General features: G+C 42.9%; 1 protein-coding gene across 4 annotated transcripts in view; it reads right to left on the bottom strand.

Moving 5' to 3' along the window:
- Positions 1 to 23,828, bottom strand: part of VIT (vitrin) — a 77,405-nt gene that overhangs the window by 23,164 nt on the left and 30,413 nt on the right. For all 4 annotated transcript variants that reach the window (XM_077343928.1, XM_077343901.1, XM_077343920.1 and 1 more), the window contains exons 2-10: positions 19,778 to 19,833; positions 18,681 to 18,746; positions 17,160 to 17,316; positions 13,113 to 13,246; positions 7,182 to 7,259; positions 5,105 to 5,326; positions 4,867 to 4,917; positions 1,486 to 1,524; positions 1,346 to 1,402 (exon numbers count right to left, since the gene is read on the bottom strand). In XM_077343928.1, coding sequence (XP_077200043.1) covers positions 1,346 to 1,402; positions 1,486 to 1,524; positions 4,867 to 4,917; positions 5,105 to 5,326; positions 7,182 to 7,259; positions 13,113 to 13,246; positions 17,160 to 17,316; positions 18,681 to 18,746; positions 19,778 to 19,802 — 829 coding nt within the window. In that variant the 5' untranslated portion in view covers positions 19,803 to 19,833. The remainder of the gene's footprint in view (positions 1 to 1,345; positions 1,403 to 1,485; positions 1,525 to 4,866; positions 4,918 to 5,104; positions 5,327 to 7,181; positions 7,260 to 13,112; positions 13,247 to 17,159; positions 17,317 to 18,680; positions 18,747 to 19,777; positions 19,834 to 23,828) is intronic.

Here is a 23,828-nt window from a genome sequence, read left to right on the forward strand (position 1 = left end):
CTTTCTCAATTTTGAACCAATCAGTGATTCCATGCCCGGTTCTCACTTTTGCTTCTTGACTTGCATATAGGTTTCTCAAGAGACAAATAAGATGCTCTGGTATTCCCATCTCTTTAAGAACTTGCCACAATTTGTTGTGCTCCACACACTCAAAGGCTTTAGCATAGTCAATGAAGCAGAAGTAGATGTTCTTCTGGAACTCCCTAGCTTTCTCCATGATCCAGCGTATGTTGGCAATTTGATCTCCAGTTCCTCTGCCTCTTCGAAATCCTGCCTGTACTTCTGGAAGTTCTCGGTCCACATATTGCTGGAGCCTAGCTTGTAAAATTTTGAGCATAACTTTACTAGCTTGAGAAATTAGTGCAATGGTGTGGTAGTTTGAACATTCTTTGGCATTGCCCTTCTTTGGGATTGGAATGTAAACTGACCTTTTCCAATCCTGTGGCCATTGTTGAGTTTTCCAAATTTGCTGGCATATTGAGCGTAGCACTTTTACTCCATTGTCTTTTAAGATTTTGAATAGTTCAATTGGAATGTTGTCACTACCACTATTGTTGCTCAGACTTCCTAAGGACTTAAATCATTTGGAGGTTTACATTCAAATATTAAAAGTTAACAGTGCCCCAAGCCTGTAGATAAATGTTTGGAAAACAATATAGGATTTGGCTCCACTAACATTACTGAGACAGTGAATCAGGAGCTGAAATCTCTCCCACTGAAATCCGTGGGAATTAAGAGGGCTTAAAAGCCCTGATCAGAATAGCCCAGGCTTGTCTGACCTTATCAGATCTCAGAAGCTAAGTAGGGTTGGTCCTGGGATGGGAGACCTCCAAGGGAGTCCAAGGTTGCTATGCAGAAACAGGCAATGGCAACATCTTTTGCCTTAAAACCCTTGTGGGGTTGCCATAAATTGGCTGTGACTTGATGGTGCTTTCCACCACCTGAATGTTGATTGTTGGAAGAAGAAGAAGAAGAAGAGTTGGTTCTTATATGCCACTTTTCTCTACCAGAGTCTCAAAGTGTCTTACAATCACCTTCCCTTTCCTCTCCCACAAAAGACACCCTGTGAGGTAGGTGAGGCTGAGAGAGCCCTGATATCACTGCTCACTAAGAACAGCTTTATCAGGGCTCCTAACCACTACACCAAGCTGACTCTTTTACAAATGATACCTTTTAGTATGCAATCTTGCTCATATCTGCTGGAAAAGAAGACTGAGCTAAATTGAAGGACTCACTTCCAAAGAAACGTGTTTCAGATGGCATTGCAAATTTTACCTTACAGAGATACGTGAAATCAGATTTATTACAGAGAAACTTTGAAAAATAAGTAACAGAAAAGCTTTACCTGCATTAGTACGTGGGATATTTCTGTTGCTTGCATAGCTGGAAGTGCTTCTGAAGGCTTTAAAAAATATTTTAGTGATCAGTGCATCAACTTCAATTAGAACATTAACTTTGTCTTCATTAGTTTAAACTGGGACATACCTTGATTCTGGGTCCTCCCTTGTACGGCCTGAACCTGCCCTGAAGGAGGCATCAGAACGGAGAATATCAGTTAGTTTTCAAATCCATTGTAAGGCATTCATTTTAATGTAAATGCAATGTCATAGCTGGTGCCCTAATTCTTAAAACTGGATTTAATTTTCTTATGTAGGATATTAGTCAACATTTATAGTTAAAAAATCTTATTTATGAATTACTAGCTTGTATCCAACCATGCACTTCTTCTAATGGTACAGCATATATGTTAATGGAAGTGGGGTGGGGATTTTGGCTTGTTGCCCCCTCTCTCATTGCAGACCCCCCCTCCCACACACACTTTGCTCCTTGTTCTGTTCCTGAATGGCTTGATGGGAGACTTAGTGGGCTGTATCAGGAGGGGGAAGCAGACAGGCAGTCGACACAGGGACTCATGCCATGAGTTACATAATTGGGCCTTGCACTGTTGTAGAAGAGGAACTGGGGGGCTCCACAAGAGCACTCAGCACCTCACTAAACAATATCAGCATGGGGTTCTTCAAACAAATTCTATAGGTGTTTCCCACAGCAGTCAGCTGTAGCGCAATTGCTTCAATTATAGCATTTCCAGATGATATCCATAACAATCTGCAGCTTTGCGCTGTGAATTTCCAATGTGTCTTTTTGTTGTAATTTGGCGTGAATGTTGTGAAAAAGAAATCTGAAACATTTATACCAGACTTTTCTCCAAGAACTCAAGGTGACTTTTGTGCTCTGGATGGTTTTTGCACTATTGGGCTTAATGCAGATTGGGGGGCTTCAGGCGCACTGTAAAGCATTCTCCCCATGTTCCAGTTCACCCTCCCTGAGGGGCACCAACCTCCAGGCGGAGCTTCATCTCCCCAAGTTACAACTGATCCCTAGACCATGAAAAGAGTTCCCCTGGAGAATATGGCCACTTTGGAGGGTGGACTCTAGGAACTGGATGCCGGATCAGCAGATTGGCTACTTCACAGCAGTGCAGTAATGAGAGGAGAGTAACATCTTGCCATTAAATAATAGTCCTAAACAGCTTGCATAAAAAAAATGTTGACATACTTCCACAGATGAGCCAATCAGTGGGAGTGTCAGAAAACAACCACTTACTTTTTGGTAAAGAAAATTCATGTGGTGAACTATTTCAAATGGTGCAACATCCACCAATGTGGATCCTCTGTTCCATACAGCTAATGTACAGCTAATGTGAAAACAACAGTGATTGGTTGTCAGAGAATGGCTTTAGTGTGGGACTGCCCTGAAGATACTTGAGGTGATATAAAATTACTTTTAAACCACTAGCTTGGTTTGTTCCACACTGAGGCCTTTTTAAAATGATGTACTGTGGTTGGCAGCATTAGGAAGCAATGACAGTATTCCTATGTCTGGAAAAGATTTTTTTTAACATGAATCGGAGTGATTTTTTACAAACAAAATGACTTTCCAGACTTCGTAGATACTAAAGCATTGGAAAGAATACATTTCTATTTGCTTTTTCCTTTAATCTCAATAAAATGGATGAATGGATATTGGGTAAGTTGAATTCCCAGAATGCATTGTGTATTTGTATGCTAAACAGTGAGCTTCTTCTGTCTCCCTCCACCCCTCCACCCTTTTACTGCACATGTTTGCAGGCTCTTAAAATTATCCTTCTCGTTCAGAAAAAGCATGATTATTATTGCATATGTCCCTAATTTGTGGTGCCACATTCCATATAGCCCCCCCCCCCAGCACAAAAACAAAATAAAAAAGACAGGGCATATTCATTGAGAGAGCCATAGTTTCCCAGAAACTCTACTTAATGGCCTGAATTCTAGTAAAATCATGATCCCTTTGCAATGGAGACAAATGCTTGGGCCATGTTGTCTGGAATGTGCCAACAAATATCTAACCTGTTTCAAAAATGTCATTTTTCAGAAAGGCCAAAGGCCACAACAGTAACATCAGTTATTCTAAAAACAATATGTTAAAACAGCAATAGTATTTTGCAATATTTCACTTACATTTTACTAATATTCAGAGGACTTAACTATAGCTATTCCAGATTCTTGATTATATTTGACTGCCTATGGCAGGCTTTCTCAAACCTGAGGGGTTTTTTATGGCCCTGGAAGGATTTCCCAAATGGGTAGAAGTTAATTAATTATATATTTTTTAAATTTGTTAAGCATATAGTCATGTCAACCTGCCACCCCCCCCCAAATGTCCAATAATGGGCCTAGAGGGGCCCCAAGTGGGTGTGTACACAGCTATACCCAGCCATATTTTGCATGATCACAACACTTCTGGGGTTTCCTCCAAGCCTGAAAAATGTTTCAGGGGTTTATTTATTTATTATTTATTATTTCAGTTTATATCCTGCCATGAGTCCATGGAAAGTGGTTGGTTACATAACCATGGAGAGCCCATGGTTACATAAAACCAAGTAAACCCCCCAGTAAAACAGTCACAGTCCCTAATATCATAAAACACACAAGAGGCGGCATAGGTCCCATTCCTCCTCCTACAGTCAATCATTACAGGGTAGAGGTTCACAGAATGGCATCACGTTTGCCGTAGGAGGGGCTCTAGTTGTTCCTGAGCCTGGCCTCAACCAAAGACCTGGTGGAAGAGCTCTGTTTTGCAGGCTCTGTGAAACTGAGAAAGCTCTGTTAGGGGCCTCAGCTCTTCCGAGAGCTCATTCCACCAGATCAGGGCCAGGATAGAAAAATCCCTGGCCCAGGTCAATGTCAGGCATGCTTCTCTAGGGTCAGGGACCACAAACAGATTAGCACCTGCAGAGTGAAGAACCCTGCAGGGTGCATAGGGAGACAAGCAGTCCCTCAGATAAGTAGGGTCCAAGCTGCGGATGGCCTTAAAGGTTAGTACCAAAACCTTGAATATGATCTGGGTCACAACTGGCAACCGATGCAGGTGCCTCAGCACAGGCTGGATGTGAGCCCTCCATGATGTGCCAGTGAGGACCCTAGCAGCTGCATTTTGCACCAGCTGTAGTTTATGGGTCAAAGACAAGGGTAGGCCCACGTACAGCAAATTACAGAAATCTAATCTGAGGTGACTGCTGGATGGATTACTGTGGATAGACAGTCCAAGGGCAAATAGGGTGTTAATAGCATTGCCTGGCAAATTTGGAAAAATGCTGTGCAGGCTACTCCTTTCTCTGAACAATAAAAAGTTTTGAGAAATACTAGCCTATGATTTTCTCAAGAAATCCTGCAAGGTTCCTTCTTTGAAGGACCTATTTGTCAGAGATAATGCACTTTCTTTTTTTGTGGAAGGAACCCAATGAATCATCTTTCAAATATGCAACCATGAGTAGGATTACAGCCTCAGTATGATGATACTCTGCCCTATCCCGGTCCCTGTACTTACTTGATGCTACAGCTGCCACTGAGGAGTAAGCCGGATGGACATGGCTGGAACCTATGAACAAACAAGAACATCTCTAAACTGCTGGGACAGTAAATTCAGTTGGCAATGTGTAATGCCGAGGATGAAATAATGGAAAATATTACAGTGGCCAAAGATGACTGTGCAGTGTTCTATAAAGTCTCGTAAGCCCATTTCTAATGTGCTCAGAGTTTCAGAGAGCTGTATTCATTCTACTCACCTATATCTCTGACTCTGTGCATTGCAGGCTGAGGCTTCATGGTTGCCATGGTCATTGCTTTCGTGGTGACTGTGGTGGGGATGGTCGTTGGGACTGCTGTTGGTTTTGGAACTGTGCTGACAGATTCAGTTGTCATGACAGTGGGCTTTGGTAAGGAGGTGACTATTTTGGTACCTGGCAATGGTGCTGCCGTTGTCAGATATTCTCTGCGCGGTGAAGTTCCTACAAAAGTCACAAACAAGGAAATACTAGAGCACATAAAACCTGATGTATCACTGGAAGACAGAATCACGAAACTCTGACTCACTTACTTTGGCCATATCATGCGTTCCAACTCATTGGAGAAAACAATTATGCTAGGACTGGTCACTGGTAAAAGGAAACCAGGCCAACAAAGACCGCGGTGGTTAGATATGATCAAAATGGATACTAGCCATTACACAATTAAAAGAAGTGGTGCAAGATTGGAAATCATGGAAGCAGTTGTGCCATAGGATCATCAAGAGTCAGACTTTACTGCATGGCTAACATAATCATGAACATGTAGAGTTATATGAAAGAACAGAAGAGCTGTTTTTTGTACCCTGATTTTTACTACTCAAAGGAGTCTCAAAGAGTCACCCTCCCTTCCTCTCCCCACAACAGACATCCTGTGAGGTAGTTGAGGCTGAGAGAGCTATGATATAACTGTGATTGGCTCAAGGTCCCACAGCAGTCTGCATGTGGAGGAGTAGGGAATCAAATCCAGATCTATGGATTAGAGGCCACTGCTCTTAAGCACTACACCAAGCTGGCTCAGTTCAGGCAGTTAGCAGCATCTCGTGCAGATACCTTGAAGCACATGGGAGTGACCTCGGGGATAGAGGCCCAGCAGATCTCATGTGGAAAAGGCACTGTTTGTGAGAACCAGCATTTACATGAGAGGCTGTTTCCATGGCTACTGTTATTTATGCATCTAAAAAGAAAACCAGGGTTGGGGTGGGGTGGATGTTGTGACATCGCAGGCCATGTAGACCTTGTGGCAGTCCTGCATTGACCTGAGCTATTTGTTTAGAGGTTGGCTGGATCTTCAAGTGATCAGGAAAGTTCCCAGTGGGCTACTATCCTGGAGGCCAGTCTGCAGGAGATAAGGTGCATCTCAATGAGATCTGGGCTGGGTCAGGAATCCCCAAAACTGTCTGATAGTCAAATGTGCTTTCTGGGCTACACATTTATTAACATTAGGGTGCTCCGTGCAGTTGGAAGTGCTGTGAGGCTGTTTAAGCTAGCCATTCCCTGCCCCTTCATCTATTCTTATCATCTCTATAGCTTCCTGCCTTCCCTCCTGCACCATTTTCCCTAAGGCTATTTGCTCCTTTCTTGAGCAACATGTGTCCTGGGATCATGTGACTAAATTAATTCATTAATGTTTACTGTTGACTTTTTGAACAAAAACTAAGTCAAGCAACTGAATGATGATGATGATGAACGTTTCCGCAGAGGCACAATTCTTTTCTCATCTCCTTCCTTTTCAGTATTCTAAAACAATTATTTTGTCGCTGACTTGACACGGTATCAAAGCCGATACCGAGATGACCATGAACCAACTGAAAGAAGCAATCATTGACAGAGACGAATGGAGAAAACTTTCCTATAGAATCACCAAGGGTCGGACATGACTAAACAGATAAAATCATCATCATCAAAACAATTATTAAGCTTCTGGAGTTAAATTCTAGATGTTTCTTGCAATTAAAATTCTGCCATATTTTGACTCAAACCTCTGACTGTATATAATAAATATTTTGGGTGACCAGCAGGTAGTGAAGAAAAGCAATTAAGAGGTCTTATCAATTCTTCAAATAAGAGCAACTAAACTGCATAGCAGCTGTTAATTCATATTGGAATTGTTTATCTCTAACTGCATCTAAAGACAATTCAGTTGATGAGCAACATAATGTCACTGTATCTGTATCCATCAGGGCAGGAAAATGCATGTGCTCAGAACTGCCTTGCTGAACTGGGACACATTTCATCATATACAGGGGAAACACAGACATAAAAGAAAAACAGCTTCAAAAGAAATTTAACCACTTGCCTCCTTTTACTGGGGGGCTTTTGACAGATGAATATTCAAGAGTTGATGGATATTGCACGCCTTTTTTGGGTTTGCCTTCTATAAAAAACAGTCAAACAAGAAGAGCAAAATGTTCTTGGGATAAAATTAATCATGTTTTACGTTACTGAGTATTTAATACATTTAATGCAGAATTAGTGTATTAATTTTAAAATACTTTTTTTCCCAATTCAAATATTTTATTGTGATATCAAACAAAATATCCATACCCATCACTAATCCATAAATTCATCAATCTAACATTCAATAACAAATAAATACAAATATACATTCAAGACTTCTCTCCTAGTCCTAACAAATGAAATAGTAAACCTAAATCTGTGACATACTATGCTTAGAATCTGCTGTTGCTATGTTACATTTTACAAATCTTCACAAAGTCTGGATAGTTTTTTTTTTCATATAATTCCAAAACAATGTCCATTGCTTTGCATATTTTCCAAGATCGGGATCTTTGTAGATGGCAGACAATTTGGCAACTTCAGTGTAGTCCGCCAGTTTTGTTAACCGCTCTTCAGTCTAGGGAATATCAGGGCTCTTCCATTTAGAAGCAAAAACAATTCTGGCTGCAGAAGTAGCATACATAAATAAAACTCTATGATCTTTGTGGACCCTGCCCTCCAAAAGGTTCAATAGAAATAACTGTGTTTTTTTCAAAATTAAATTTTAACATTTTTTTAATTCCACAAGTATATTCTCCCAATACTGTCTTGCTTTCTTACATTCCCACCACATGTGAAAAAAGTCACCCCTCTCCTGTTTACATTTCCAACATTTGTTGGAAATTTTTTTATTTTTTTATTCCATTTAGCTAACTTAACTGGAGTAAGATGCCAACAGTAAATCATTTTATAAATATTCTCTATAATAGAGTAACAAGGGGTGAATCGCATATCAAACTTTCATAACCTTTCCCAAGTGTCCAAACTCACCGTTTTGCCAAAATCCCTAGCCCAAGAAATCATTACTTCTTTGACTTTTTTGTCTTCCATATTCCATTCCAACAGCTGCTTGTAGATTTTTGAAATTTCTTTACCATCCTGTTCTAATATTTCTTTCTGAAATCTAGATTTTTGTATATTGAAACCCTTCTCTTTATGTATTTTAAACAATTCTGCCATTTGATAATATAAAAACCAATCTATCCTATAATCTGAAAGGTCTTCTCTTGATTTCCATTTAACAATTTTTCCATCAATATAAATCAATTCCCTATAGGTATACCAATTAGGGGTTTCCTTTAATCCCCAAAGTCTCGACATTTCTTCCGGAGAGAGCCATAATGGGGTATAAGGTTCCATCCTGTTTTATATCTCTTCCGGACTATTATTAAGTTTCTTCTTATACAATGGTCCTTAAACTCTTCATGTATAACATCTTTATCATGCCAGATATATTGGTGCCAACTAAAACATTTATTAAAACCTTCTAGTTCCAACAATCTAGTATCTTTCAGAAGACACCATTCCTTTATCCATGTCAATGATGCTGCTTCATGGTAAAGTTGAAGATTTGGAAGGGAAAAACCAACTGTCCCAAACTTCTCAATTTGTTCCATCAATGATAAAATTTTCTCAGGGGGGTCTTCTAGAAAGAAGACTAAGTCATCAGCAAATCCACGAAGTTTATAAGAGTGTTTTCTTATTATAGGGCCTTTTATTCTATCATCTAACCTAATAGCTTCACATAAGGTTTCCAAAACTAAAATAAACAATAGCGGAGACAGCGGACACCCTTGATGCGTCCCTTTCTTAATTTGACATTTTTTGGTTTATTCATTATTGATTTGTAATCTTCCCCATTGCTCTGATAGCCTTTATATACTGTCCCCTTTTGCTCCTTCCTTCTCTCCTTCCCACTTGACAACCAGCCTTTCTTTTATCTGCTTCTTTTGGCCTGCAGCTTTAGTATTTGTTTGCGTCATTTAAAATTGTACCTTTCTCCCCAATGAGGACCTGAAGCAGTTTACATCAGTGGTCCCCAACCCGCGGCCCGCGGCCCAAAGGCCTTGGTGCCGGGCCGCGGCTCCTTCTTCCCTCCCCCCCCGGAAGCGAGAAGCTCGCCAGGCCGCGAGCAAATTGGCCGCCAAAGCTCACGGCCCGGCAAGCTTCTTGTTTCGGGAGGGGAGGGAAGAGAAGCTTGCTGAGCCGCAAGCTAATCGGCCGCTTTAGCGGCCGATTTGCTGGCGGCCCGGAGGGGCCGGGAGGGGGAGCCGCGGCCGCTGGCATGGCGGCGGCGCAAACGCGCATGTGCGGACTGCAGCGCACGCGCGTTTGCGCCCCTTCCAGGCGCAAATGCGTGTGCACGGCAGTCCACGCATGCTCGTTTGCGCTGAGGCTGCCGCGCGTGCGCGGGCCCCTGTACCGCCCTGTCCCCCCACTCCACTGCAGCGGTCCGCAGCGGCCAAAAGCTTGCGGACAGCTGGTTTACATCATTCTCCTATCTGTGACGTAGATTATGCTGACAGAGTGACTGATCCAAGGTCGTCCACAAAGCTTCCATGGCAGAGTGTCAGATTTGCCACAGTCATCGGCTGGCAACCGGCAGGACTGGAAGGGGGCAGGAATGCTAGAGGGGAATGATGTCACACCAATGGCACAATGCCACTTCCAATTACTTCCAATTACTTCTTAGAAGTGAAGTCACTAGTGCAACACTCTAAGAGTTGGAAAAAACCTCTATGGCAAAACTCTTTAGAGAATAACAAAATATCCATCATTAATTTTCATGAATCAGTGGTCACTTCAGAGGCATGAAGTGATTATCCATAAAACTATTGCATTTCTATTTGACATTGATGATGCCGCTCTTATTTATGTATGGATGCATTTTGCCTTGATGAATTGCATTTAACAAATTTGCACTCTGTCAAGAATTTGGGAGTGATCCTTGATACCACCCTCACAGTAGATGTGCAGGTCACGAATGTAGCTCCCTGGATGTTTTACCATTTTTTGCGAAGTGAAGCTACTAGTGCTCCGTCTGGTCCCAGAAGTCCTAACCAAAGTTATCCATGTGATGGTCACCTCCAGACTGAACTACTGTAACTCTTTCTTTGTAGATCTACTCCAGAAATTACAGAAGATGATGATGAAGAAGAAGAATTGGTTCTTATATGCTGCTTTTCTCTACCTGAAGGAGGCTCAAAGTGGCTTACATTTGCCTTCCCTTTCCCCTCCCCACAACAGACACCCTGTGAGGTGGGTGAGGCTGAGAGATATCACTGCTCACTCAGAACTGTTTTATCAGTGCTGTGGAGAGCCCAAGATCACCCAGCTGGCTGCATGTGGGGGAGTGTAGAATTGAACCCAGCTCGCCAGATTAGAAGTCCACACTCCTAACCACTACACCAAACTGGCTCTGGTGCAAAATGTGGCTGCACAGGTACTTCCAAGGACCTCTTGGAGGGTACATATTCAGCCTGCTCTGAATCATGCACTGGTTGCCAGTAGAGTTCCAGTACAAGGTGCTGGTGTTAACCTTCAAGACCTTATGCAATCTGGGCCCTGGGTACCTGCAGGACTGCCTCTCCCTATATGCTCTCAGAAGAGCATTATACTCTGCTAATAGCAACGTTGGAGATTCCTGGTTGCACAGAAATCTGACTGGCCTCCACCATAGCCAGGGTCTTTTCAGCCATTGTTCCTGCCTGGTAGAATGAGCTGCCAACAGAGACTCAGGCACTGATGGCATTAACAAAGTTCTGCAGAGCCTGCAAAATGGCAATCTTCCAGCAGGCCTATGGTTAAGGCCAGGACAAAATGAAGAACTATTTTGGGCCTCCCTCCCTAACTCCCTCTTTCTCCATGCCCCCCCTTTCCCATCTGCCACATTGCCCCCCCCCCATGCTTATGGAATGCCTGAAATATTAAGAAGGCATGGAGAGCTGTGGAAGTAGGAATCAGCATATCATTAATGTTAAATTGTTTTATACTTTAAGATGATTTTAATGTTTTACGGGTTGTGAACTGCTTCGAGCCCACTCATGGGGAGGGACAACCTAGGAATCAAAATAGAAACAAATAAAATAAAATAAATATTTTGTTAGATTTTATTTTTATTCTTTGTACATAGATTCCTTAGGCCAAAAGCTCCAGTGGTTGTAAGTAGTGCTATTGAGCTGCATTGTGACAGAGATGTCCAATACCTACAGCAAACTGCCTAGGGCTAAAACTGCTAATTAATTAAACAAAAGGGAAGGGGAGTCTGAGTACAGTTGAATTAGATCCATATACTCTGTTTTTCTTTCCGCATCTAGCTACCCCATTTTTCATTTCACCAAAGAATATTTTATTTATTAAATATATACCATTTAAATAGGATATTATTTTAAAAATAAAGCTGAGTAGAAGACAAAGCAGATGGCGGTCCACTTTCCCCCCTACTTGGAGAGCTGTGCAAAAGAAGAGTTTCACAGTCTGCTAGCAGACAGTGCTTCTTATCTAAATGGAGCCATTCATTTATATACAAACACATTCAAATACCTTTGACAGTGAATACCAGACAATTTGCATGCCTCCCAGTGGGCTCTTCAGTTTGGTTCTGTGAAGTTGGTCCTGTATTCCCCATCAGTCTACCTCCTGATTTGGCAGGCCTAACTCTTGCTTTTGTAGGGGCTTTTGTGCATATCCTTATTGGCCAAGCAGGCAACTCCCAAACTTCTCATGCTTCAAAAGTGGGCTTGCATTGTCAGTGTGGCTTTTGTTGTCAGTGCTGTTTGGCGTGTTGACAACAAGCTTGGTAGAAAGGGCTGCAGCTTTTCTGATCCTGCTGAATTCTTCATGCTCGGTGTCACCAGCAGATGACTTACTACAGGTTGTTACTTGCATTTCTGTTTACTTTCAGCATTTCCCTGCATGTTTCTCCACATAAATTATTAACAAAATCTGCTACCAATGGTAAAATTCAGTAGCTCTTTAAAAAACAGTTGAAGTTTTGCAGTTTGCCTCTATTTTTTAAAAAAATACCCTGTTAATCTTTAACCACTTAGGCCCATTTTGTTATTCTGCTACAACAACTCAGCATTGCTAAAGTCTGCAGACATCCATTATTTAACTTTTTTAATTCCTCACATACCAAGAAGGATATTTTGTCACTCCCATTTTTTCCTACCGCCTTTACCATATATAGCAGTGGTTCCCAACCTTTTTATCACCGGAGTCCACTCAACGCCGGGGACCACTCACCGGGGACCACTCAATGCCTTTTACTGAGGCCTGGTGGGGGGGGGTAGTTTACTCCTCTACTCTCAACCACTGCCCTAACGCTCTCTGATCGCTATGGTAATGTTTAAACATCCCTTCAAAATAAGATACAGACACGCCACAACAATGAAGTGTGTTGTAAAGGGCTGGGGGGGGATGAAGTAAAGGGCCGGGGGGGGGGAGAAGGTGTCCTTCGGGGCCCACCTCCAATTACTCAAAGGACCACATGTGGTCCGCGGCCCACAGGTTGGGGATCGCTAATATATAGGGTTACTATATATGGATTGGGAAATACCTGGAGATTTCTTTTTTTGGGGGGGTAATAATCAGGGGAGGGGAGGGTTTGGGAGGGGAGGGGCCTCAACAGGGTATAATGTCCACCCTCCAAAGCAGCCATTTTCTCTATGCTCTTGGTTGATAGCAGGAGATCTCCAGGTACTACCTGGAGGTTGGCAACCTTAACTATATATAAGCTGCTTACATACATGTCAATGAAGCTGATGCATTCCCACTGAACACTGTGAGGTAAGAACATAAGGAAATCTGGACCATCGGGAGGAGTAGTACAGACTGTTTGGTAGGCAGAAGGCTCCAGGTTCAATTTCCAACACCTTTGGTTTAAAAGGATCAGATAGAGCCGCTAATTTCCTAAAAGAATTAAATTCTTAGTTTCTCATTTCCATCGTACCTGAAACAATGAAAGACTCCCTCCACCGCGGCAAAGACAGTGACTGGATTCCATTGGAGTAACTACCCTTGTAGCCAGATTGTCCAGCAACTTTCTGAACAAGAATTTTCCCTCCAGATTTGTCAATTATACCACTGTAAGAACAATTGTGATTATGTCAGAAACACAATGGCACCAGGCAAAAACATTCCTTTTCACTCATTCTAACTAATGGGCTCCATCTTTTAAAGCTGTTTTTATGGTCTGAATAGGATCTTCCCCTTCTAGGCCTCAGAACTGGATGGTACAACTGAACAGTTAGGCATTTTTAATGCACTGAGGTGCATGTTCTGCTACTATCCAACTCCAAATTACAGTACAGAATCAAAGGCCTTTCTAGTTAAGGACTAAGTATAATTTGAGCAATACAGTTCTGAGTTTGAATGTACTTAATGTTTCATAATGTTTCATGACTATCAAATTAAGTGGGGAGGGTGGTAAATTTGACAAAAAATTGTATGGATCACGAATTTTCAGGGAAAGCATGAATCCCATGTATTTTGAAAATGACAACAGTAAAACCCTACAAGAATCAGGCTGGATTCTGATAACATAATCATTTTGAGTGTCACTTATTCCATAGTGATGAAAGCTTGAGTCCAGTGGAACCCTTAAGTGGGCAGGGCGCCTCTGCCACTGAGCCATATCCCCCTCCCGTACGCTTGTTCACCGGTTATAAAAAATCAATGTGGGCAGAGTGTATGGCCACTGGTTGCAACTCAACTCCTGACATACATGCATTAATTCTTCCTAGAATGAACAGTCAAGTCTCACTTGCAAAAAAAGGGAGGCACATGTCCTTGTCCTGCCCCTCCTTCAGAAGAATGAACATCTTCCTTCCAATGGATAGGTGTGATAAGTGTGGGGAAGAAGAAGGAGAGTTGGTTTGTTGGAGTCTCAAAGCAGCTAACAACCATTTGCCTACCCTTCCACTCCCTACTAGGGCACCTTAGAGTCAGCGGCGGTGCTCTTTGCCGCTGCAGGGCAGGAGCACCGGCTTAAGGCGCTGGCTGCTAGGCTGTCTCTGTCACCGGCAGCTTCCAGCATCTTGCTGGAGCTTCGGCAGCAAGACAGCTGGGAGGAGCAGAGCCGTTCGCGTGGGCATCTCCTTTTATGGAGCGTGCTCTGCGAGGCTTGTCTCTTTCCCTCCCCGGAGCCAGCCAAGCGAGACACCCACCCACCCACCCTTAGTTATTTCTTGGCTAGTTGCATATATTTTTTGGATGTTTAGGTTTGGGTCATGGAAGATGTTTGTTAACGGTTCGGGATAAGTGGGAGTTGGGTAACGACGGATTTTAGTAAGCTAGATAAGTAAGTCACATGTGTGTTAAAACAATGTTTGTGTTTTTTGCATGTTTAATTGTTATTGTCACAGTCTGCGGTTTGTGGCCCGTGGGAGGATCATTTTAGGGGTGGCTGAGTCTGCATGCCAGCCAACCCGAGGGTTTGGGGCTCCCGTGGGGGCTGAGGAGATGCATGGCTCGCGGAGAGTTTGCTTCTCCTTCAACGGTTGGTGACCCACGGAGGCAAATGCCCATTGGGTCGTATTGGGAGCTACCTCAGGTTTGTCAGAGGTCACCGGTGGGCCTACTGACCGGGTGCCTTGCGTCCGGCTGATCGCAAGGAGGTATGATCCTTCCCATGTTGGGTGCCACGCTCACATGCTCAATAAAGGCTGTGGCCAATTTGTTGCCAAGGTGATTGTGCCTGCGTCTTATTAAGGTGCGATTTGGCCCCTGCAAGGCAACAGACGCCCTGTGAGGTAGATGGGGCTTAGAGAGCACTGAGGGAACTGTGACTGGCCCAAGGCCACCCAGCTGGCTGAATGCGGAAAAGGAGTGGGGAATCCAGCCTGGTTCTGCAGATTAGAGGCTGCCTCTCTTAATGACTACACTACACTGGCTCCTTAAGAGACCCCAAAGATACACATGCATTCACCAGTTCCTGTGAGTGCTTGAAGTAACTCTCAAGCACATTCAGTGGTTATTATTTCTTCATTTATTTAGCTATTTATGTCCCTTTCTCCCCACTGGGGACTTAAAATAGCTAACAACATCATTGTCCCCTCCCGCTTTTATCCTTAGTATCAAAAAGTGGCTGTCTGGGACTCAGAGGATTTGAACATTTGGTGACTATATTGGTAGTTTCATTATCCACATTCATCTGATTATCTGATTATATGTCAGTGAAATCACTCCAAGCAGTTTAATGGCAATTTAATAAAATGTATGAATATATGGTTACAGTCAGTAGGTGGCAGTATTGGGGGGAATTAGCCATCGGTCTACATACAACAAAGGAAACCTTTGTTTGGGTTCTAATTATATGTCTCTGTGTGGGTATGCTAAGGAGCTAAAAACTTTTTAAATTTCAAAATCCTGCCCCATATCTGTTTTCTTATGTTGAAAATAAAAACTTAGTTTTCTACTAGTATTGGAATTTGCTATTGCTAGCTTTAAATTTGGCACATACATTTTTATGCTGTCACATCACATTTATATAGGATGAAGATAAGATGGCTTAGGTCCAGATAAACACGCTAAGGTGTCCAGCTTCCCTTCAACACACCCACCCCGTTTGTGATCATCTGTGGGGTAGGGTGGGGTAGAATAGCTGTATTGGTTGTATGTATATACAGCGTATGGCTGTTTTTCTCCCCTTCAAAAGTCATCCGATTTAAATGCTATGACCCTATGGGTAAGTTGGAAGGTGGGGCTTACATGAAAACTGGAGCCCCTGTCCACCATGCAGAGAAGACTGGGTCATCATATAGTTCCCTTGTTACAAAAAATATAAAAGACTCCCTGAGAAATTTGTGGAGGCACTCACATAGCACAAATTGCCTCTTGACTATAAGAAAGTGTCTCCAGCTGAACAACTGATAGGTTAAAGTGGGTAGCCATGCTGTTCTGAAGTAGTACAACAAAATTTGAGTCCAATGGCACCTTTAAGGCCAACATAGATTTATTCAAGGCATGAACTTTCATGTGCATGCACTTGCCTTGTCAGAGGAAGTATGCATACCCATGAAAGCTCATACCTTGAATAAATCTCTGTTGGTCTTAAAGGTGATATTGGACTCAATTTTTGTTGAAGTACTGACAGTTTAATATTCTGTTCCTACTAATCCTCCTCTATAGCTTGTACATCTTGATACTGAGGGAAAGAAAGAACCATGCTAATCTATGCCTTGCTCAGAGCCCAAGGTCACCCAGCTGGCTGCATGTGGGGGAGCGCAGAATCAAACCCGGCATGCCAGATTAGAAGTCCACACTCCTAACCACTAGACCAAGCTGGCCCAAGGTCACCCAACTGGCTACATGTGGAAGTTCTTCAGATTAGAGGCCACTGCTCTTAACCACTACACTAAGCTGGCTCTCAGATAGGGCAGGCACAAGCAGGCAGTGGGAATGTGTTCTTCTTTTCCCCAGTGTGGTGCCCAGGACATCAAGTATTTATCACAAGCGGACTGTGAATCTGTTGTGCTACAAAGACATGTCCCACTACTTCTTAAGAGTACTTTGGGGGTATTAACAAGATGTCAAATGAACAGGTAAATGGAAGTTTGTTAAAATGAAAGGACAGGTGGCCTGTGTGAAGGCAGGAAAAGACAGACAGCTGAGTCCATGTTTGATTCATGGGTATGCATGCTTGGCATTTCAGAGGCAAAGCTAAGAGAAAGTGGGATTCTCCCCAGTGTGAGCTGTGTTTTCATTAAATATGTCCTCAGCATGGGACCATGGCTCTCTGGTACAGATTCTACTTGGTCCCAGGGCTTTAATCTCTATCATCTCCAGTTCAAGGGCCTGGCAGTAGGTTATGAGAAGGTCATGCTACTGGTGCAAAATAAAAGTGAATAAGTGTTGCACTTTGTTAGCTGCTGGTAGGACCAAAGTTAAAGGTTTATCAGCACAATGGACTGACTGTGGAACACTGAGTTTGTAGGAGTCTTCCCTCTCATGCTACCAGTTCCAGCTGCTGAGGACGCGCTTCTCTTTCTCCACTGACCTGTGAATAGCAGCTCCACATACACTGGAAAAAGAAGCATAGATGTCTGTGCCATAGACCCGGTACTTGGTGTCTTGACATCCAGAAGGACACTTTGCAATGAATTCTGGAGTGATGATTTTTGCAGCTTTGATATCACATTCAATCTGAGGGACATCTATAAACACACAAGTCTAAAGTTATTATTTAATGTTAACAGTCTTGATAACCTAGGAACCATTCGTAAGAATTGTTAAACTGAGCAGGATTTCTAAAGAGACAGCATATAAATGCCCTAAATTAATGAATTAATACATGCAATGTTTAAGCACCCAATAGAAGAGATTAAAAACCCAATATTTGTTTTGGGATTTCAATGTTTAACAGTACTGTCCTAAGCAGAGTTGCACCTATCTTGGTCCATTGAAGTCAGTCAACTTTAAGGGGATGACTCTCCTTAGGACTGTATTGTAAATCAGAGCAAGAATAGTCCTTCTACAATCAGTTTTACCTACCAGATCAGAGCCTCAGGGCAGCAATTTGTTCATGTGAGACTCTGGTCCAGTGTGATTCAGTTTCTGGGTCCCCCTTAGCTGATTTTTAAATTTAGAATGGGTGTGCCACTTCAGGAACACACACACATATCTCCCTCTGTGCCTAAGTCCCAAACATTTAAAGACAGGCTACTGTATAATCAGTACATTATCATAGTCATTGATGAAGTGGGCTAGGAAATGTAGCCAACAGAGCAATCCCCAGTTCTGTGATTAATCATGTTATTTCACACCCCTGAGCCAGTCTTTGTCTCTGTATCTTAAAGGTCTTATCTGCTCTCCCACAGCTGGAATGGGAGGTTCCAATGATTAAAGATGTACAGGAGAAGAGAGACAATAGGAAGAAAAGCTTAGGCTATTAGGGCACAAGACCTGGATGTAATCCAGTTTATTCTTAGGTGGAGGCCTGTAATTCCCAACAAATATGTTGGGATGCATAGTAAGGGTCATAAAGCTCTTTAACACTGAATAAGCCAGGACCATGCAATTAAGCACAAAGAGCTAATGGGAGGGGTGGTGGTGGAATTAGGGTTAAAGAGCTGATCTTGTGGAGAGACAAAGACTTTGAGCTGGAGAAAAGTTAATGGAGAATTGGCATTTCTGTTTCATTCAGTTGCTAAGTCCTTCAGTGAAGATAAAGTACAAAATACAAGTGTCGTAATAATAAATAGTAAATAGTACATATTTTTCATTTAAAAGGTTAAAGACTATGTATGTTCTTAATGTAGGACAAATAATGTCAACCTATTATTTTTATGTCATCAGCCACAAATACATAGTGCCCTTTCGAAATCTCTGGGAACATTGTGATAAGTAAAAACTGGAAGCAAAATGGCTGAGAACTACCATACTGGGCAATGGTATCATTTCTATAATTCACTTTTACAATGTCTCTCTTCAAGACAGAATGTAGTTTCTAGAAAGAAAGCCCTTCCGATACCAATGAAACTCCCATTTTGGACTACTATATACCACTTTGTTCACTTACATAATTTGGACTTTTTGTTCTTCTTTGCTACTTCTTTAGTTGCAAGTGTACGAGTCAGGAGCAAGGCTAAAACAGAAAAATATGAGGGAAATAGACAGCTATCAGCACAAAGATGTATGATAGTTGAAAATGTGTTTTTTCATAAATTCAAATGGTTTATCTGCCTTTACTAAAACTTCATACATTAATTATCTATTTGTGTTCTACTTGACACTTTTGTGTCCCCAAGATCTTTAGATTTTGTACAAATGACAAAAGTCCATTGTTTGGGCTATGTTATCTGGTGTGGGTGCCTAGTAGAGACATTGCCCCCCCAACACCTGTAATCTGAGAATTGTAAATTACAGTGCCTGGACTGAATCCAGGATTTTCTGCATGCAAGCATGTGCCACTCCACCAGACTATGGCCTTTCCCCAGCATATGGTTTTAAAGTAATCCAGACTATCTACCACAGCTCTCTGAGGTCCGAGACAGGGACCTTTCTCAGTGCCACTCCAGATATCCTTTCCACTGCAGTCTGAGCAAGAAATTTTGTATGCAAGGTTTGTGACTGATATTGGGACACCAATAACCAGGTGGGACCTAGGGATCCCCTGGAATTACAGCTCATCTGCAGACTAAATAAATCCATTCCCCTAGGGAAAGTGGCTGCTTGGGAAGGTGGACTCCACAGCATCATATTCCACTGAGGTCCCTCTGAACCCTAAATCCTACCAACTCCTGGCTCCACCTCCAAAGTTTCCAGGTATTTCCCAAGCCTAGATTGACTACTGAGCTCTGCTTCCTCTAGTGGAACTGCAGTGACCTGTCCTGAATCTACAAGGCAGATTACAAAAATAAAAAAGTTAAGTAGATTGGGTGAAATATTTGTTCTTTACTTAATTTATTTATCCCCGTGACTCAAAGCAGCTGACATCACTATCCTCTCCTCTCCTCCATTTTATCCTCACAACAAACCTGTGACAGTATCATTGACAGTATCGCTGGCCCAAGTCTATACGGTGAGCTTCCATGGTGGAATTCAAACCTGGGCCTCTAAGATCCTAGTCGGACATTCTCACCACTGTACCACGCTGGTATTACTTTAAATACTTACCAAAGACCACTGCAATAACCTTCATGATGAGAGTCCGGGAGCTTTAATAAGGGTTACTGAAAAGTAAAAAATCCAATATTTTCACAATTAATTTCAAAAATCCATCATTTAATAATATTTATTTATACTTTATACTTCTGGGCAGCTCACAAAGGATTAAAACCCATATTTAAGACACAGATACTATAATGATCTGTCTACATGAATGGTCTCAATTATTTTAAAAAATACACTGCTGATACGGTCATGGCAGTGGCAGAATAAGTCATCTCAGCCACGTATACTTTCACCACTTGATTGACAAGCAGAGAGTTGATTGTATGAATGAGTCAAAAGATTTCAAGCATCAGCAGTCTTATTATGCATAACATGTGCATCCTCTAGTTTCCTCCAGGAGATAATATGTATGCTATATCTTACTTGTGCTGTAACAGTGGGTACCTTTACCAGGGATAGTTGGAACTGACAGTTTCGTTTTCCTTTCTTGCAGTCTATGAGCCGCATAAGCATGAGGGCCCCCTAACAATCACAGTGTGAAGGTCCCCTAATCGTACAGCACTGCAGGGCCCCTGGAACTGTGGGGCCTGTCGCACATGCGCTACTAGGCTAAACCGCCTCTGTATGGAAGATCCATCCCCCATGCCAGTCCTGCCAGACCATAAGCAGTGGTAGTAGCTGAACTGGGATTGCCCTTCTAAATAAGTCTTTTGTGCATGATCAAGGCGCTGATGATCTGCCAGTGCATTAATGTGAAACTGCCCTACAAATCTGAACAGCAGTCATTTAGTCCCTATCAAATCTCTGTTTGGAAGGTGAGTTCATTAAAAACCCACCTAAGAATAATATTAGGAAAGGTTTTAACATTTTAAAGAAAACAATCTTTACAAACCACACCTAAGTCACAAATGCTATATTTCAGAATTAAAGTATTATTGGCAGACTGACATTTATAATACTTTTTATAGAGTTGCAGGATGAAAGATGAGTTCTACAAATGGATTGTTTAATTACACTCCTCATAAACAGTTGGGGCATGCCTAATCTGATATTTTTAAATGGAAGTGCTGGTTTTAGGTATTTGACCCCCCTCCCCCCATGAATTGCATAGGCAAACAGACATTCTTTATGAGAGTCACATGGTTCAGCCTGGGCAATGTAAGCAGTTTGTTGTTTCTGAATTGATCCTCTTTAGGAGTCAGCTTGCATATGCTTTTCCTTAAGGAGGGTATAGGAATATTTCTTTCTCTTAATAGTAGTTGTTGCAGCAGTAATTTAATAAACAGTAAGTGACTATGAGCAATTTAAAAATAGCTCAAGCAAATGGCCTAAGGGAAACATGACTACCTTGAATTCAAGGTGTCTGTGTTAAATTTAGTTTTACAGAGGATACAAAAAAAAATAACTGGAATGGGAATAGGTGGACCAAAGGTGAATTGGCATATTTTATTCCTTCTTACAATCTGTATTAGTTAGTAGTGGTTAAGAGTGGCAGCCTCTAATCTGGAGGTTTGATTCTCCCCTCCTCTACATGGCAGCCAGCATGAAAAGTGGGAGACAAAAACACAGCTCTTCTTCTTCTTCCTCCTGTCATACAAAAACAGCTACAACATTCCCCACCCCCATTTTACCTTCAACACAACTCTGGGCTCTGTGATGGGTTCATATTTGGGCTCTGTGAGGTTGGTTAACCTGAGTGTATGGTTGGCCCAAGGTCACCCGTGAACTTAAATGGCAGAGGGGAGAGTCAGCTTGGTGTAGTGGTTATGAGCAGCAGCCTCCACTCTGGAGAGCTGGGTTTGATTCCCCACTCGTCCTCCACATGTAGCTGGCTGTGTGACCTTGGGCCGGTTACAGTTCTCTCAGGGGTGTCTCAGCCTCATCAACCTCACAAGTTTCCTTTTTTCAGGAGGGGAACGGTATGTGATTGTAAGCTGCTCCCAGACTCCTTTGGGTAGTGAAAGGTAGGGTCCAAAAAACAGCCCTTCTCCTCTCCTCTTCTAAGCCTTCTTCTTCCAGGTTGGCAAGGACAGCTTTAAACAGGGTGTCGGAAGAAATGTGGTAGGCTTTAAGTACAGAGGCCAGACAGTCTTCTGTCAGGAATGCTCTACCTGTGGATGTCCAGTAATGAGAAGCAGGTTGGACTGGATGGCTTATAAGGCTCTGTTAGACTTTCTGATACTGGGATTTGTGATATCAGAGTTACTAGCCTTAGTCACCTTTTCTCCATTCAAGCTGCAATACTCCAGAAACCTGCAGCACCAGTTTAGAACTCTTCTTACAATGGCAAGATTATGTCATGTTATCACACTTACAATGACATAGTTGTTGTCTCATTTTCTTAGCTTCTATAACAAAAAACAAACTGGTTTATGTGGGGATGGTGGACATGCCCTACAGTGTGGACTAGACGGTCTTTTTGGTTACATGGGAAAGAAGCCCATCAATGGCTACTAGCCATATTATATAAAATGGACCTCTATCTACAGAGGCATCAAACCACTATACCAGTGCAATGAAGCAGAGTCAGGGGAAGACTTTGGCCTCTGTGCTCTGTTTGTCTCTCCAGAGAAATTATTCTTCATGCCTCAAGAGGCACTATTTACTGCTGTTTATCCTGTCCCTTTCTTGCAACAAAGACAATAGCCACATTTTTTGTTCTGGTCTCCTGCTGTCAGCCCCCTCTTGTTTTTATTTTCCATAATAGCATTTTAGCCATTCTAGGTGCTTTGTTGGCCAGCAAAGCTCAGGCACCCATACCACTCAGCCTTTTAGCTCCCCCTCTCCATGAATTACCATGTTAAAGCTATCTATGTATATAAGGAAGGTGAAGTCACTATGTGAATGGGTTCAGGCGATGTCAGGTCTGCTTTTGCAAAAAAAAAGGTGGGAAAAGGACAGTAAAAGGCCTGGTATTCTTTGCAAAAAGGAAAAAAAGTTGCAAAGTGTTTTGCATACTGAACATTTCTAGAGGCTCCACCTATCAAAGCAAGTGGCTTCCAAAGTTACTGGTGAGGTTGATGCTGCAAGCAAAAGCATTCTTCCTTCCACAACAAGAGCTGGTTGCTCTGACTTCTGGCCTTGCTTGCTTCTGCCTCCCTCCCTCACTCCAGCTAAGAGTCTTCTTATACATCTGTTACTACAGGAGCCGGTGAGTGGCCCCTTGAGTACTCTCTCAGCAGAGAAGCTTATGGGATTCCCCTTCTCATATCTTCCTCCAGCCAAGTTCCCCTTCCTCTGGCTGCCATTTTACTTCTCATGATTGAGGCCTGGCTGGCAAGCAGTGATGTATATGTGCACCCTGCATCTAAATTGAAATCAACTTAATGGTGGACTGTTGGCGGACAGAGGCGTCTGAAGCTGGGAGCACTCGTTTTGGTTGGGTGCGGTGGCAGGGAGCATGTTGGAAGCAGGTGAGACTCTGCCCCCCCGGTCTGCTTCAGCCAGGTCTGGGCCCGCAGCCTCCGACCTCTCTGCACAGTGCTTCCCTGCGCTTGTCACAGCATATCCCTCCACCTGCCCCTCTCCCTCCAGGATCCTGCTGGACTCTCAAAATGGATCCTCCTGATCAGGGCTCCACCTGTCACTCACCAAGGAGCTACATCATCACCCTCCCCTCTTCCCCCTCCCCCACGGTGGGTGGGGGCTTCCCTCAGCGGTGGCTGCCCCTTCCTAGGAACCCAGCCTACCTCCCTCCCCACCCCCACCTGCTGCCCATTGGCCTGCAGACTCACTGACAGAGGCTCCCTGCTGCTCGAGCATGACACCAGCTTAGAAACAGGTGTTGCGTAATCAAATTTGGTTTCCCTTGCGAGGTGGTGACCTGTGTGGAGAGGTCTGGAGGGCGGGGGTGGGGTTGTCTTCCCCCCTTTCTCTTCCGTTAGCATGTCTGGAAGGGAGCCTTTCTTGCCTTGTAAGGGAGGGAGGGAAGGAGGGGAGCGGCGTGGAGGGGGGCCTAAACGACTCAGTGGGAGTCCAGGGTGTAAACTGCATGGAGATTTTATTTCATCTACACAGAATACGATTTCCATTTTGATTTTGGGCGATTTAAATT

This window comes from Paroedura picta, chromosome 1, assembly GCF_049243985.1.
Source record: "Paroedura picta isolate Pp20150507F chromosome 1, Ppicta_v3.0, whole genome shotgun sequence".
Taxonomy (NCBI): domain Eukaryota; kingdom Metazoa; phylum Chordata; class Lepidosauria; order Squamata; family Gekkonidae; genus Paroedura; species Paroedura picta.